Consider the following 16595-nt stretch of genomic DNA (forward strand, 5'->3'; position numbering starts at 1 on the left):
GGACAGTTGCCATAGATTTCACACACTTGACTGCCCTACCAGAGGGCTTGTGATGGGACACCCTTTCCAGTTCTTGGCTTCTATGATTACCTGACTAAAACCTTACTCTGCTGGGCTATGATGCTGCACACCTTCAATCCCAGCACTTGGGAGGCAGAGGCAGGCAGATCTCGAGGCCAGCCTGGTCTACAGAGTGAGTTCCAGGACAGCCAAGGCTACAGAGAAACCCTGTCTTGAAAAACAAAAAACAAAAACCTTTCCTGTTTTCTTCCCTTTTTAAATTTCATGGCTATATATGTATATTTTCTGTTTTAAAGAAAAACTTACTTATTTTTATTCTGTGTTTGTGTTTTGCATGCATGTATGTCTGTAACACCTGCATGCTTGGTGTCCTTAGAGATCTGAAGAGAGCATCAGATCCCCTGGGACTGGAGTCACAGACTGTTGAGCCTCTTTGTGGGTGCTAGAACTCAAACTTGTGTCAGACTTTCCTTTTAAAGTCTGGCTGAAAGGATAGGCTTGCTGTTGTCATTTTGCTGTTTATATTCTGCATGTCAGATTACCTTTTTGTCTCTCATTTCTGCTTTATTGTCATCTTTGTATCATTGATCTAGTTCTTTCTCTTTGTTTAAATTTATTTATTTTTATTTTACGTGTGTGAATTTTGTCTACACGTATGTCTGTGCACCACATGTCTGCCTGGTGCCCAAGGAGGTGAGCCGCCACGTAGGTACTGGAAATCAAACCTGGGTCATTTATAAGCACAAGTTTTTTTTTTTGTTTGTTTGTTTTTTTTTGTTTTTGTTTTTGTTTTTGTTTTTTGTTTGTTTGTTTTGTTTTTTCGAGACAGGGTTTCTCTGTGTAGCTTTGCGCCTTTCCTGGAACTCACTTGGTAGCCCAGGCTGGCCTCGAACTCAAAGAGATCCGCCTGCCTCTGCCTCCTGAGTGCTGGGATTAAAGGCGTGCGCCGCCGCCGCCGCCGCCGCCGCCGCCGCCGCCGCCGCCGCCGCCGCCGCCGCCCAAGAACAAGTGTTCTTATCCACTGAGCCAACTATCCAGTTTCGTCTCTATATTTAAGCCAAATATTTAGTTCATGTCTCATTTTCTTTTGCATATATTCTGTATCTGTTTTTTGTTAGTTTGTGTGGTTGCCATGGGGTCACATACAGCATTCCAAAGTTATGACAAATGTGAACTGATACCAGTTTCACTTCAGTAACTTTACAAATTCTGTTGCTTGTATCCCTCTGAAGCTATTTTTGTTGTTCTTGTCACAAAAATGCATCTTTGCATGTTGTATGTTTAAACTAGTACCTTTAAAAACGCATTAGCCTAATGAAGTGTTATAAATAGTTGTTACCTTACACTAGAAAGCAGTTTCATTATACACAATACAGTGGGGTTTTGAATTCATCCTTCTTGGTATATGTTGAGCAGAATGAATGTTTATATTCATAAATTCTGAAAAATGTGAGTTTCAGCAGTTACTTCTTTAAATGTCCTCTCTGTTCTTCTCTAATCCTACTGGACTCAGCAATCTCAGGTTAGTCCATTGGTGTCCCACCGGTTCTCTCTGGTCTTGGTATTTTTCTTTAGTGGCTTTTCTTCCTATTACTTTTCTTTTTGTGTGTGTTTTTTCAAGACAGGGTTTCTCTGTGTAGCTTTTTGGAGCCTGCCTTGGAACTCGCTCTATGGCCCAGGCTGGCCTCGAACTCACAGAGATCCGCCTGGCTCTGCCTCCCAAGTGCTGGGATTAAAGGCGTGCACCACCCACTGCCTGGCTTCTTCCTGTTTCTTAGGTCCCATAGTTTTCATTGCTCTGTCTTTCAGTTCACTGAGTCTGTTTTCTGCTTGCTCAGATCTGCTGTTGGATCCCTGTAGTGGGTCAAATGTTTCTACTGTGAAAGTTTCAGAGGGCTTTTTTTTTTTTTTGAGTCAGGGTCTCAAATTAGTTCAGGTGGCCCAGAACTCACTGGATATCCTGATATGATATGGCATTGAATTCTTCAACAGTCATCCTTCGTCAGGCTGCTGGATTATGAGTATCACCAGTATGTCCCTATTTTCATGTTCATAGCACTATTTCCTTGATTTCCTTGCTACATCTTTAGTTCTTTGGGCATCTTTAAAATAGTTGTCTTAAAGTCTTGTTTTTTGTTTGTTTCCATGAAGGCATTTTCAAAGTAAACAATGATATAAGGAGTCCTGTTCATGGTACTAGTAGAGACATAGGACAGTACCCTCAATCTTGCTTTGTCTTCATACCTTGGTGGGCAGGGCTCTAATGGCTAATTGAGTACCGGGTCCAGGAGTCCACTTTCCTCCTGTGGTCCAGATTATGATAGATAGGGCAGCATGGTTCCTTTACACTTCTGAACCATGCCTGTGAAACCAACATGGCAGCATGTGCCTTGGACTTACCTCCATCAGCCTTCTTATCCCAGGCCATGCAGCAGATAGGTCCTTGCTAGAGAGGTCAAGCAATTGGGCCATGGTACCACTACATGAACACCAGCCATATATACTTTCTCTGAGGTCGTGTGGAGGCTGGCAACTTATCTCTCTTCCATTTTTCTGAGGCCATTTCTGTATGTCATCTTTAGACTCCTCATTGTTGGCATCTGCCATCAAACCTACATTGGGATGGTTAATTTTTTTCCCTTTGACTAGGACAAACACTGCTGTTTCTTTGAATGTCTTGTGAGTGTAGTTTTTGTTGTTTTGTTTGTTTGTTTGTTTGTTTTGTTTTGTTTTGTGAGGCAGGGTTTCTACATAGCCTTGGTTGTTCCAGACCTCACTAGTAGACTAGGCTGGCCTCCAGTTGTTTGCTTTGTTTGTTTGGTTCGTTATTGATTGGTTGGTGTCTTAGTTAGGGTTATTATTGCTGTGGTGAAACACCATGACCAAAGCAACTTGGGGAGGAAAGGACTTATTTGGGTTACACTTCCTCATCACAGTTCATCATCCAAGAAGTCAGGACAGTTCCTCAAACAGTGCAGGAACCTGGAGATAGGAGCTGATGCAAAGGCCATGGAGGAATGCTGCTTTGTTCTTGCTTTCCATAGCTTTCCCAGCCTGCCTTCTTAGAGAACCCAGGTCCAAGAGCCCAGGGATGGGACCTCCTGTAGTGAATCTTTCTCTGTATTGCCAGCTCACAAAAAAAAGCAAAAAAAACAAAAAACAAACAAAAACCATAGACTTATTGTTAATTATAAAAGCTCATCCTATAACTTAAGCTTGTCCCACAAGCTCTTATAACTTAACCCATTTCTATTAATCTATGTGATGCTATGTGACTCGTGGCTTTTTTTTTTTCCCAGAGCTGAGGACCGAACCCAGGGCCTTGCGCTTGCTAGGCAAGCGCTCTACCACTAAGCTAAATCCCCAACCCCTTTACTCGTGGCTTTTACCTGTCCTCCTGCATGTCTCGCTCCCTCTCTGTCCTGCTGGTGACTCTGCCTTTCTTCTTCCCAGAGCTCTCTCTGTCCAGAAGTCCCTGATATACCTCCTGCCTAGCTATTGACTGTTTAGCTTTTTATTAAACCAGTCACAGTGACACATCTTCACACAGTGTAATCATATATCTTGTAACATTTTCCCCTATAAATAAAATATAAATAAATCAAAAGGAAAGGGTTTTAACATAGTAAGACTAGACAGTTAGATCAATTCTCAGGTAAGAATTACATTCACAATATCCAGTCCATTTGTGTTTGGCAAATTCTGAGAAAATACTCCATTATTAATGCTATCTTGGTAAGTCTAAAGTTTTGTACCTAATTTACCTTCTATCATAACTAATGAAAACTATAACTACCTAGTCTTCAACTCCATCAAAGACCACAGAAGTTATAAAATTACCTAAGTAAACAGGAAGTGCAGAGCAAGCAAATTCCCAAAACTAAGAAACAACAGTGACAGCTGGCTGCCTGGATAGTCATACTGAGGTGTCATCCCAAGTCAGCCTACAGGTCTGAAATATCTAAGAGACTTTCCTGTGAAGCAGGGATTTTGGAGGACTGTACCACCTTGTCTTGGCAAAATTCGGCAGTCACCTTCTTTTGTGTCTTGCTTTTCTAATTTGGTGGGATTTTTTTTTTTTTTCAAATTTATTTATTTACTGTGTATACAGTGTTCTGCCTGCATACCAGACGAGGGCAACAGATCTTATTTAGATTGTTGTGCCATCTTGTGGTTGCTGGGAATTGAACTCAGTACCTCTGGAAAAACAGCTAGTGCTCTTAACCTCTGAGCCATCTCCAGCCTGCTTGTCCAATTTGGATAGCATGCTGTTAGCAGTCAAGGCAAGAGCAGTTTCTTGCCCAAATGGCTAGCTTTTGCCAAAAAGAAAGCAAACTCTATATGTAGGTTCTTCGATGCCCATCATCTTTTTTTGAAGTAAATTGGTGCTGCTAGGAGCAGACACATCTCACTGTCTTGCAAAGCCTTATGTTATTAAAACATTTTAAATGCCATATTCTGTAGGTCTTTGAAGTGTTTGAAGATCACCTGTGTATCTAAAATATATCTCTGTTTGACCCTGTAAACATACTTAGCATGACTACAAATTTCATTGTTATAAGTGATTAACTACTAACCTGTATTTTTGTTGTTATTATTGTTGTTGTTTGTTTGTTTATTTATTTATTTATTCATTCATTCATTCATTCTATTATCAGCTTGATACAGTACAAATTCTTATCCTAGTAATGAAATGTTTCACTGAGGCTTGCCCAGTGATTGACTGAAACCAAAACTTATTATAAACCACAGTCATCCTAGGGTCTCCCTTGCTATGTAGCCTCCCTGGTTCTGTAGGTTGGAGTCTGATTGTTTTTTGCTTTATATCTAGTATCCACTTATGAGTGAGTACATACCATGTTTGTCCTTCAGGGTTTGAGTTACCTCACTCAGGATGATATTTTCTAGTTCCATCCATTTGCCTGCAAATTTCATGCTGTCATTGTTTTTCTCTACTGAGTAATACTCCATTGTGTATATGTACCATATTTTTTTAATCCGTTCTTCAGTTGACTGGCATCTAGGTTGTTCCAGGTTCTGGCTATTTCGAATAGTGCTGCTATGAATATCGTTGATCATGTAACTTTGTGGTATGATTGAGCATTCCTTGGGTATATGCACAAGAGTGGTGTGGTTGGGTCTTGAGGTAGATCAATCCCATTTTCTGAGAAACTGCCATACTGATTTCCACAGTTAACCTGCATTTCTTCATTATCCTAAATAGTTCATAATAATAACTTTCAAGTACTAGAAATTTAAATTACATTGTTAAATGAGCTGCATAGGTACAATATCTTAAATAAAAAGTAGAAACATGTGTACAATATGTTGTAACAAAATTAACCTTAAATTTGTATTAGTATACAAAATTTCACACTATTGTAAAATATTTACAATAGTGGTTTTTGAAAAGTAAACTAAAAAATCCACCCTTTTATCCCATCATTTCTATTCTGTATCCACCTTTTTCCCTTCAGAAAGAGATCCCTGAGTAAATCTCCATTGTTTAGCTTTTTCCCTGACTGTGAACAATTTCAACATTTGACTAACCCCTCACCCCCAAGCTCAGAGAGCTGACATCTTTAGGGGACCCTGAAAAAAATAAGATAATGGTCATGTTCTGAGGGAGCTAACTGTTTCCAGTCTTGGTGTGATGAGAAAGTGCAAGACTTATCTGCAGTCCTGGCTGGAATAGTCTGTGAGGCTGGACCATCTCAGCCAGCAGCCTTAAAGCTGTTCTAGATACAGAACTCTGAGGAAAATGCAACAGAGGCACTCTGAGAGGCTAGATCATCTAGGCCACCCATTTTCATTGGTGTTTGGTCCCCTTGCTCTGAAAACACAATTTTTCAAAGGTGACATACATATCTGCATTAAAAACCTTGAATGAATCCACAGGCTTTTGTTTTCTGTGGAATCAAAAACATAACCTCTCCTCCAATGCAACATATTTTTTGAATTCTTTTTTTTTTTTTTTTTTTTCTTTTTCTTTTTTTTTCCGAGACAGGGTTTCTCTGTGTAGCTTTGTGCCTTTCCTGGAACTCACTTGGTAGCCCAGGCTGGCCTCGAACTCACAGAGATTCGCCTGGCTCTGCCTCCCGAGTGCTGGGATTAAAGGCTGCTCCACCACCGCCCGGCTTGAATTCCATTTTGAAGACATTTTTAAAATATATAGATTGGTTTAATTTAACAGTTTCCACAATCCAATATCTCTCAGCAGCTATCATTTGTTCATCAGCAATCAAAAAATTCAGAGTCAGCAAGACACCATATAGGATCCATAATGTATATTTTCCATCTTTACCTGGCTTATCCTTTTTATAATATTTTGTTCTCTCCTTAAAGACTTTATCTTATTATTTATAAACTAATTTTTTAAACTGTCTGTACCCATTTTTCCTTTCTCTTTTAAGCCTCTACACATTTTAAATCATATTATACCTTTTTGGAGGCTTTCTGTGTCTGGACCTGGCTTTACTAAGCATCTGCAGCCTTCTCTGATCACCTGAGACAAATCTTCACTTGATCTTAGCCAAAAGGCCGAGAAGCGATACCTGAGACAAATCTTAAACTGCATGTCAGCCTCTGCATGGCTCAGCTAAGCACATGGTGCAGGCGGTTGGCTTGAGCTCACAGACACTGTGTGACACTGAGCACCAGCCCACCTGAGAAACTCTAGGACTAGGAAGCTACATCTGGCTCCTTGTCCAGAACTTTTCTTAGCTTTCATATACCCTGTGTTTGGATATTTGAGCCCCCACAGTGGGCTGGACCCCCTCCCCCATCGGTCACTAATTAACAAAATGCCCTGCAGGCTTGCTTACAGCTTCCTTCTCATGGAATTAGTTTCTTAATTGAGATTCCCTCTCTCAGATGACTTTAGCTTGTGTCAAGTTGACATAAAACTATCCAGCACTGTTCGTTAGTTTTTCTTAGACAGGGTCTCTCTATGTAACCCTGACCATCCAGGAACTCACTATATACCCCAAGCTAGCCTCCAACCCACAGAGATACACCTACCTCTGCGTCTGCATCTGTGTCTGTCTCCAAGTGCTGTGATTAAAGGTGTGTGCCACCATGCTGGGTCTTGTTTGTTTGTTTGTTTGTTTGTTTGTTTTATTCTTTTATTTTACAATACCATTCAGTTCTACATATCAGCCATGGGTTCCCCTGTTCTCCCCCCAGCCCACCTCCCATTCCCACCTCCTCCAGGGCAAAGCCTCCCCCAAGGACTGCGATCAACCTGGTAGACTCAGTCTAGGCAGGTCCAGTCCCCTCCTCCCAGACTGAGCCAAGCATCCCTGCATAAGCTCCAGGTCTCAAACAGCCAACTCATGCATTGAGCACAGGACTCAGTCCCACTGCCTAGTTGCCTCCCAAACTGATCAAGCCACTCAACTGTCTCACCTATTCAGAGGGCCTGATCCAGCTGGGGGCCCCTCAGCCTTTGGTTCATAGTTCATGTGTTTCCATTCATTTGGCTATTTTTTTTTTCAATAATTGAGTAAAACCAAAATTTATTATAAGCCACAATCGTCCTAGGGACCTCCATGCTATATATATAGCCTCCATGGTTCTATGGGTTGTGGTCTGATTGTTCTTTATTTTATATCTAGAATCCACTTATGAGTGAGCACATACCGTGACTGTCTTTCTGGGTTTGGGTTACCTCACTCAGGATGATTTTTTTCTAGTTCCATCCATTTGCCTGCAAATTTCATGCTTTCATTGTTTTTCTCTGCTGAGTAGTACTCCATTGTGTATATGTACCACATTTTTTTCATCCATTCTTCCGTTGACGGGCATCTAGGTTGTTTCCAGGTTCTGGCTATTACAAATAGTGCTGCTATGAACATAGCTGAGCATGTATCTTTATGGTATAAATCAGCATTCCTTGGGTATATGCCCAAGAGTGGGATGGCTGGGTCTTGAGGTAGATCGATTCCTAATTTTCTGTGAAACCGCCATACTGATTTCCACAGTGGTTGTACAAGTTTACATTCCCACCAACAGTGGAGGAGTGTTCCCTTTGCTCCACATCCTCTCCAACATTGACTGTCATTGGTGTTTTTGATCGTAGCCATTCTGAGTTTATTTATTTTTTAACTTGAATATTTGTGATTGTTGGTACTGTCCTTGCTGACAGTTGGCTGGCACATCCTCCTATGGTAATTCTAAGTCTGCCTGTCTCTGGGAATGTACAGTTACTTTCTAGCTTCCCCTGTGTATACAATGGCTTTAATATCCGTGTCCTTAAATATCTAGCTACTAAAAGAGGAAAGGAAGGAATAGAAGTGGGCATAAGTGCCCTGTCCCTTACATTCTCTCTAAAAGACTGCCTAACCAGAGTAAGGTACGATCTCAATAGCTTGTCTGCTTTATCCCTCTGGGGCTACAAACAGCATCGAGAGCATAGGTCTTTGGTGATTGGGGAACTCAGAATAACTGGTTGCCCTAGAGACAAGGGTGGGCAGCTTCTGCTGTGCTAACAGCTACATTGACCAGAATTAACCAGTTTGTTATCCAACCCTCCCCTGGAACTTGAGACCCTCAGTGATTCCAGTTCCACACTTATTGCCTACCACAGGCCAAGTTGACGTTGAGGTGCTGCCTGGCATTTCTCACTCCACCATCTTCCCAGAATTCTTTGGCACCCACCTTGGCCTCTATGACCAGTGAAGATCATTCTAGAAGGTCCTCTGGGCAGCTGATAACCTCCAGCTTGGAGCTTTTTCCAATGAGTTTTTGGCCTGTGATGTTGAAGCTTTTAATGCCATGTGGATTTGTAACACCCTGGCAGTTGTACACAGGGTGGAGCCATGTTGGGAAGGCTACTCCCTCAACCCCTCTGCTCTGTTTCATGTGTACAGTCTCTGCACATCACCGTACCATGAGGGAGGACTACAGCGACAAAGGAAAGGTTGGCCACTGGAGCCGCAGCCCTCTGCGGCCACCACGAGAGCGCTTTGAGCTGGGAGACAACCGTAAGCCAGGTGAGACCAGGCAAGCATGAAGTGTCTTTCCTGGAATATATTTAAAGAAGAAGTTTTGCTTTTTTAACAATTATATATGAAAGTGTCATAATGTAACCTATTATTTTGTATTAAATACTAACCTAAAAAGTTTATTTTTAAAATGTGGGGGGAAAACAGTTAATGACATTAAGGAAAACCTTGCCTAGCAATTTCTTTGGCACAATAAAATCATGTATTGGTGAGCCAGCAAGATGGCTTAGCAGGTAAAAGCTCTTGCCAAATGTGCTGACCTAAGTTTGATGCCTGGGATCCACATGACAGAAGGAGAAACTTATTTGCAAGAGTTGTTCTCTGACTTCCACACATGCTCCCAGTAAGGCATATGTTTCTTTTTGTTTGTTTGTTTTTTGTTTTTTAGACAGAGTTTCTCCGTGAGCATGTGTTTTGTTTTTATTTTTTTTATTTTTTTATAATATTTTTTTAACTTTATTTTTTATATGCATTGGTGTGAGGGTGTCAAATCCCCTGGAACTAGAATTACACACAGTTGTGGGCTGCCATGTGGGTGCTGGAAATTGAACCCGGGTCCTCTGGAAGAGTAGCCATTGCTCTTAACCACTGGGCCATCTCTCCAGCCCCTTGTTTTTGTTTTTAATATTTATTTATGTATTATGTATACAGTATTATGCCTGTGTACCTGCAGAGGGTGCCAGATATCATTATAGATGGTTGTGAGTCATCATGTGGTTCCTGGGAATTGAACGCAGGACCTATTGGAAGGGTAGCCAGTGCCCTTAACCGCTGAGCCATATCTCCAGCCCCGGGCATGTGTTTCTTAACTGAGATATTTGTTGCTGATATTTTTGGAAGTGTTCTTTCAGTTAAAATATGAGTGGATGAACTATTTGCCATATACAGGGAAGCTGATCATTTTGTAAGCTACATGTTAACTTTTGGGTGGTTCTGGCTTGTTTATTTAAGAACATTTTCCTATGGCTGGGAATATACATAGTTTGTAGATTGCCTGCCCAGTGTTTGATCCCAAGCACCACATTAAAAAAAAAAAAGAATATGGTAGGATAGGTCCTTAATCCCAGTCTTCATGAGTTAGAAACTGGAGGATCAGAAGTTTAATGTTATTCTCTGCTACCTAGTTAGTTCTAGGTCAGCCTGGGTTATATGAAACCCTATCTCAAAAAGGAAAAAATTAGGACTGGAGAGCTGGATCAGTAGTTACAAACACTTGGTGCTCTTGTAGAGGACCTGCATTCTGTTCCCAGCCCTCTCGTGGCAGCTCACAACTATTTGTAATTCCAGTTTTAGGGAATCTAACACCCTCGTCTTGCCTCAGCATATACCAGGCACACATGATGTACATTCATACAGACAAATACTCATAAGATAAAAATCAGTAAGGTAATTTTAGAAAGAAAGAGTAATTTTTAAAACATCTCTCCAAATTCACCTGTGTATGGTTTATTTCAAAGTAAAAGAAGAGAAAATAGAAGAAAGAGACCTTCTGTCAGACCTACAGGACATCAGTGACAGTGAGAGGAAAACCAGCTCAGCCGAGTCTTCATCAGGTACCTGAGGCCACCTGGCTGAGGCTCTGATGCTGCTGCCAGAGGAAAGCCAAGATTTACCCTGTGACTTTGTTTTATTCTGTAGCAGAATCAGGCTCAGGTTCTGAGGAGGAAGAAGAGGAGGAGGAAGAGGAAGAAGAGGAAGAAGGGAGCACTAGTGAAGAATCAGAGGAAGAAGAGGAGGAAGAAGAAGAGGAGGAGGAAGAAGAGACTGGGAGCAACTCTGAGGAAGCCTCAGAACAGTCTGCGGGTGAGTATCTGGCAGATTGTATGAATTGTGCTTTTGTAAATATAGTTCATGTTCACTGTAGAGTTTAGGTACTGCAGAAAAATAATTTGAAGTCTAATGTAAGCATATACCCAAATAAAGGTGCCTTACTCTGTGACATTCACATTGACTCCAAAATTGGGAGTGGAAATGTGGTGGTTCAATGGTAGAGTGCTTGCCTATTTTATGTGATACTCTGGGTTCAATCCCTGATACCACCAGGGAAATAAACCCCCAAATTGGTAGCTAAGAACACCTGGTATTTTCCATACCTCTTGCTAACCATTAGGTTGGCCTGATACAGGGTAAAATGGCAGTTCCAAGTCCAGCTCTCAGCTCCACGCTGATCTGAGCACATGCCTGTTTTCTTTTGCAGAAGAAGTGAGTGATGAAGAAATGAGTGAAGATGAAGAGAGAGAAAATGAAAACCACATCTTGGTTGGTAAGGACCTCTTTGTGGTAGTGCCTGTCCCTGTATAGTGATTCTCTGAGTGAGGCTGCCTGGTCCTGTTAATTCAAACCATCCACAGCACGTAATACCTCCTAAACTGAAGATTTTCCCTGGAAACAACAGAGAACTGCTGCCCTGACAATGTCCAGAAACAGAGGTAGCCATCTGAGAGATGGTGTGATTCCCAAAGGACACATCTTTGGTCACTTTGCAGCCTGTGCTCAGCGTGGCTGACATTACTGATAGGAAACAGCTTTATTTGGATGGCATCCTGCTGCGTGCCCACTGTGACTTAGGTGCTGAGGAATTCCAGTGGTTTGTGCTCAGGGAATGAGGTTATGTTGGAGAGCAGTTTCTGTGTCTGGTGCACAGGCACTCTAATGGGATGGGAGACCTGGCAGGGCCTCAAGCAGTTAACAGGGTTGTGGCTTGGTGGACATAAGTTCTGGGCCTATCCACTACATGTGGCATCTACCCTCATCCTATGAGCCCAGTATCTGGTTCTGGCTCAGATTCTGACTTTGCCTAGATCACCAGGGATACAGGCCTTGCTCAAGTACCTTTTTCCCAGGGATGGGCCTTGTACTGGCTCTTTCTATGGAGAACACAGGACATGCCACTCCTATATAGCACTCAGAGCCCCAGAGCAGGAAAAGGGATGGCTGCACTTACTTTCTCCTGGTATAATTAGATTTAACTCTCAAAGTTCCAGAGTCGCGATTTGACCGAGATTCTGGGGACAGTGAAGAAGGGGAAGAAGAAGTGGGTGAGGGGACCCCACAGAGCAGTGCCCCAACGGAAGGAGACTATGTGCCTGACTCTCCAGCCCTGTCGCCCATTGAACTAAAACAGGAGCTGCCCAAGTACCTGCCAGCCCTGCAGGTCAGACCCCTCCCCACTCATCCCAGGCTAGTTCCCTGCTTTGCTATAGAACAACAATGCTTCTGGTGCTGATGTCTCTCCTGAGGTGCTGATATTCTCCATACAGTCTGGCTAGTCATGGCATCAGCCTCTCAGGATCCTAGCCATGGTCCTTCCTTTATGCCTGGCAGCACTGTGGGGCTTACTAGGTGCCAAGAGCCATGTGCCGGTGTTTTTGCCTTTGCTTCATCCCTAGATATGGCAGGGGATTCAGTAGAAGGTCATAGGACTGCAAACGTTTGTTTAGGAAAATGCCAGTGAAAAATGACACTGCCTGGAGGATTTAGAGGTGTGGTCATCCTGGGTATGTTACCACCATTCTGAGCCCTTGTCACCTGCCCCCCAGTTAGTGCTTCCAACCAGTTAAGTCTAGCTACAGACCACACAGAGTAGTGGCACCCCAGTCCATGGTATGCATGGAAGGTTGACACTAGGGACAGGCAGGCCATGCCTTCTCTAGGTTGGCATACTTCACCAGGCAGAGGATGCAGGTGTAAGAGAGATGATTTTTCATGCCAGTTCATTTAATGCAAAAGTGGTACTTGGTCTTGGAAGGAGCAGAGAAAAGAACAAGTTGTTTGTTTATTCATACCAGCATTGCATACTTGGTTCTTCTGAAGTTGCTTAGGCTAGTTTACAAGGTACAGATAGTGTATTAGGCTATCAAATATTACTGTTGAGCCCTCATGCCCTACTTCCTCCACAGGGATGCCGGAGTGTAGAGGAGTTCCAGTGCCTGAACAGAATTGAAGAAGGCACCTATGGAGTAGTCTACAGAGCAAAGGACAAGAAAACAGGTAGGTTATCTATTAAGGAAATGTTAGGGCCAGGGACTAGTCAGCAGAAAACTCTGGCCTGCCCTGGGACAAAGTCATTTCCTGAGTAATGATGAGTTGGTTGCCCTGTGTTGGTACAAGGTCAATCTTGGGTGTTCTGAGAGGCAGTGGTTTCCATGGAGAGCCTCAGTCTTTGTGCAGACTCTAGAAGGAGTTGAGTGTCCTGCCCACAGCAGCTGGCCTGTGGTCTCTGCCTGTGCATTGTGTCAGCACATGGTTGTTAAATATGGATTCACATTTCCATTGGATCTTTGGAAGCACCCCTACCCTTTCCTTGGTGCCATTTCTCAGGCCACTTTGTACCTGTATACCTAACACCAGGTCTTAACTCAGATGATGCGGACTCGAGCCTCTTGGTATCTTCGGAAGTCAGAGGTCAGCTGTTCTGCTGTTCACCATGACAGTAGGTGGCAAGTTCCAGAGGTGAAAGATCAGGCCAGGAAAGTAGCAATAAGACTGGAGAGTGCTTTTATAGACCCATAAGTTGGGGCCTTTTCCTTTTATTTTTATTTTTTGCAGTGCTGGAATTCTAGGCATTCAACCACCTGCCCAAGATTTTGCTGTTCTTCAGTTACTATTATTATATTATTATTATTATTATTATTATTATTATTATTATTATTATTACTGTTTGTTTGGTTTTTTGTTTTTGTTTTATTTTTTATTTTTTTTTTTTTTTGAGACAGGTTTTCTCTGTGTAGTTTTGGTGCCTGTTCTGGATCTGGATCTGTAGACCAGGGTGGTCTGGAACTCACACTCACAGAGATTGGCCTGCCTCTGCCTCCCAAGTGCTGGGTTAAAGACATACACCACACACACACACACACACACACACACACACACACACCACCACCACCACCACCACCACTACCACCACCACCACCACCCCTCTAACCCCATCCACACCCACGTCCATCCCCAGCTTTAGTTACTTTTTTTTTTTAACTTTTTTTTTTCTTTTATTTTACAATACTATTCAGTTCTACATAACAACCACAGATTCTCTTGTTCTCCCCCTTCCTGCCCCCCTCCCCTTCCCCCCAGCCCACCCCCCAGTTCTCACTATGTATCCCTGGCTAGTCTGGAACTCCCTATGTAGACCAGAATGGTCTTGAATTCACAGACATCTGCCTGCCTCCCAAGTGGTGGGATTAGAGGTATACACCACCATCTCTGTCTTGTCTTACTATTTTTAAGACAGGGTCTCTCTGAGTACTTGTTTTTTGTTTTTGGGTTTGTTTGTTTGTTTGTTTTTTTTGTTTTTTTTGTTTTTTTTGGTTTTTCAAGACGGTTTCTCTGTGTAGCTTTGCGCCTTTCCTGGAACTCACTTGGTAGCCCAGGCTGGCCTCGAACTCACAGAGATCCGCCTGGCTCTGCCTCCCGAGTGCTGGGATTAAAGGTGTGCGCCACCACCACCCGGCCTCTCTGAGTACTTGTGGTTGGCCTAGAACTTGCTATGTTGACCAGGCTGGCTTTGAGCTTCCATTTCTCCTGATGCTAGGGTAATGGGTATATGCCAACACACCGAGCCACATAAAGTTTTTTGTCCATATTTGTTTTCTCAGTTGTTTGGTTTTTTTGTTTGTTTGTTGTGTGTTATGGGGTTTTTTTGTTTGTTTGTTTTTACATGATTTTTTAAATTTATGTGTATATATAGGGAGGAGAAATTTCATGTGCTCATGAATACAGATGCCCACAGAGTCCAGAAGCAAGTGTTGGAGTTCCTAGAGCTGTAATTACAGGAAATTGTGAGCCACCCAACATAGGTGCTGAGAAACAAGACTCAGGACATCAGGAAGAGTGGCAAATACTCTAAACTACTGAGGCCTTTCTCCACTTCCTTTACATGATTTTTAAAATTTATTTTCTGATAATTTTATACTTGTATACAATATATCTTGATCGTATCCACCCCTAACACCTCCCCTTCACAGACCTTTTGTTGTTGTTTTTTTTCTCCCTAATTTTATAACTAACTTGGTTCAGTTAGTGCTGCCAGTGTGTGCCTAGGTGTGGGTCCATCCAAAGGAGCATAAGCAGCCTACCATAGACCACACCTCTGAGGAAAATTGGTTCTCCCAAGGATGGGGTCTCATGAGCCCCTCCCATGTCAGTGTTGAAATGTTGACTGGCTTGATCTTATATGGTAACCAGCTGCTGTGAGTTTATGAGTGCAATAGCCATGTTGTGTCCTAAAGACTTCATTTTATAGTACCCCTCCCCATTCTTCAGCTTTTAACATCCTTTCTTCCTCCTCTTTCATGATGTTCTCTGAACCGTGGACTGAGGATGATATCAGTGTCGCATTTTACATGAACAGTTACAAGTCTCTGCATCAACCACTGCCACTGGCACAAGAACCTTCTCTGACCAAGGTTCAAAGCAGCATAATCCATGAATATAAAAATAAATATTTAGAAGACAATTTGACAATGTGAGCACTTAGCAAAACAACAGTAATAGGTTCCCTCCTTGGGCCTATGCCGTCCCCAGCCATGAGCAGGTTTACAGTATCAGGTATAAATTCTCTTCTGTGGAGTAGGCCTAAAATCTATGCAGAAAGCCATTGGTTCCCCCATAACAGGCATGTTACTGTTTGCACTAGGGGACACATTTGTCTGGAAGATGGTATTGTGGCATGCAGGGTCAGCTCTGGGTAAACCACTGATAGCTTTTCTTCCCCAGCAACTTGCGTAGCATCTCCCAGCACTACGAAAGCTAGCCAGTAGGGAGGAAGTTTCCTTCCTGATCAGTTCCAGCTTGATTTCTTTATGTCTTGCATTCAGAGTGTGTGGTATATTTGGAGGTAAGGTCTTACCATATGTTTATGGTGAGAAACCAAGAGCATTAGCAATAGCCTGTCTTTGTTTTCAGGACCAATAGCTTGTAGGGAAGTGCCTGTGCCCAGCACTGGATTATCATTTAATGACCCATGTCTTCTGAGCAGGATTGTCCACCCACATAGGGCAGTTGATAGGTGTAGCAATCAGGTCATGTCCAGGCCATGCACAAGATCGAGCCAGTGAGACTCCCTTTAAAAAAATATATATATTGTCTAATAAGGAGTCTGGAGATAACTCAGTGGTTAAGATTGGTTACTCTTAGCTGGGTGGTGGTGGTGCATGCCTTTAATCCTAACACTTGGGAGGCAGAGGCAGGCAGATCTCAGTGAGTTCAAGGCCAGCGTGGTCTACAAAGTGGGTTCCAGGACAGAGAAACTTTGTCTTAAAAAAAAAAAAAAAAATGATTACTCTTCTAAAGGACCCAGGTTTGATTCCCAGAACCCACATGGTGGCTCACAATGATCTGTAACTCCAGTTCCAAGGGATCCAGTGCTCTCTTCTGGCCTCTGTGGGTCCTGTACATGTGTGGGACATTTAACATATATTCAAGCAAAATACCTGTATGCATAAAATAAAATAAGTTAGATTGTATTATCATCTTTCAAAATAGTATGGTTCCATAAGAACTCTTCATATTTCTGTAGTTATTGTTAACCTACCCCTCATTCTTTGCTCTCCTCATTTCCCCTCCCCATCT

At 42.5% G+C, this 16595-nt stretch overlaps 1 protein-coding gene across 5 annotated transcripts in view; it reads left to right on the forward strand.

The window, feature by feature from the left end:
• Positions 1-16595, forward strand: part of Cdk11b (cyclin dependent kinase 11B) — a 33669-nt gene that overhangs the window by 12128 nt on the left and 4946 nt on the right. For all 5 annotated transcript variants that reach the window (XM_076565859.1, XM_076565861.1, XM_076565863.1 and 2 more), the window contains 6 exons: positions 8892-9014; positions 10484-10579; positions 10665-10829; positions 11224-11289; positions 12005-12180; positions 12926-13016. In XM_076565859.1, the coding sequence (XP_076421974.1) occupies positions 8892-9014; positions 10484-10579; positions 10665-10829; positions 11224-11289; positions 12005-12180; positions 12926-13016 (717 nt within the window). The remainder of the gene's footprint in view (positions 1-8891; positions 9015-10483; positions 10580-10664; positions 10830-11223; positions 11290-12004; positions 12181-12925; positions 13017-16595) is intronic.

Source organism: Peromyscus maniculatus, chromosome 2, assembly GCF_049852395.1.
Source record: "Peromyscus maniculatus bairdii isolate BWxNUB_F1_BW_parent chromosome 2, HU_Pman_BW_mat_3.1, whole genome shotgun sequence".
Classification (NCBI taxonomy): Eukaryota; Metazoa; Chordata; class Mammalia; order Rodentia; family Cricetidae; genus Peromyscus; species Peromyscus maniculatus.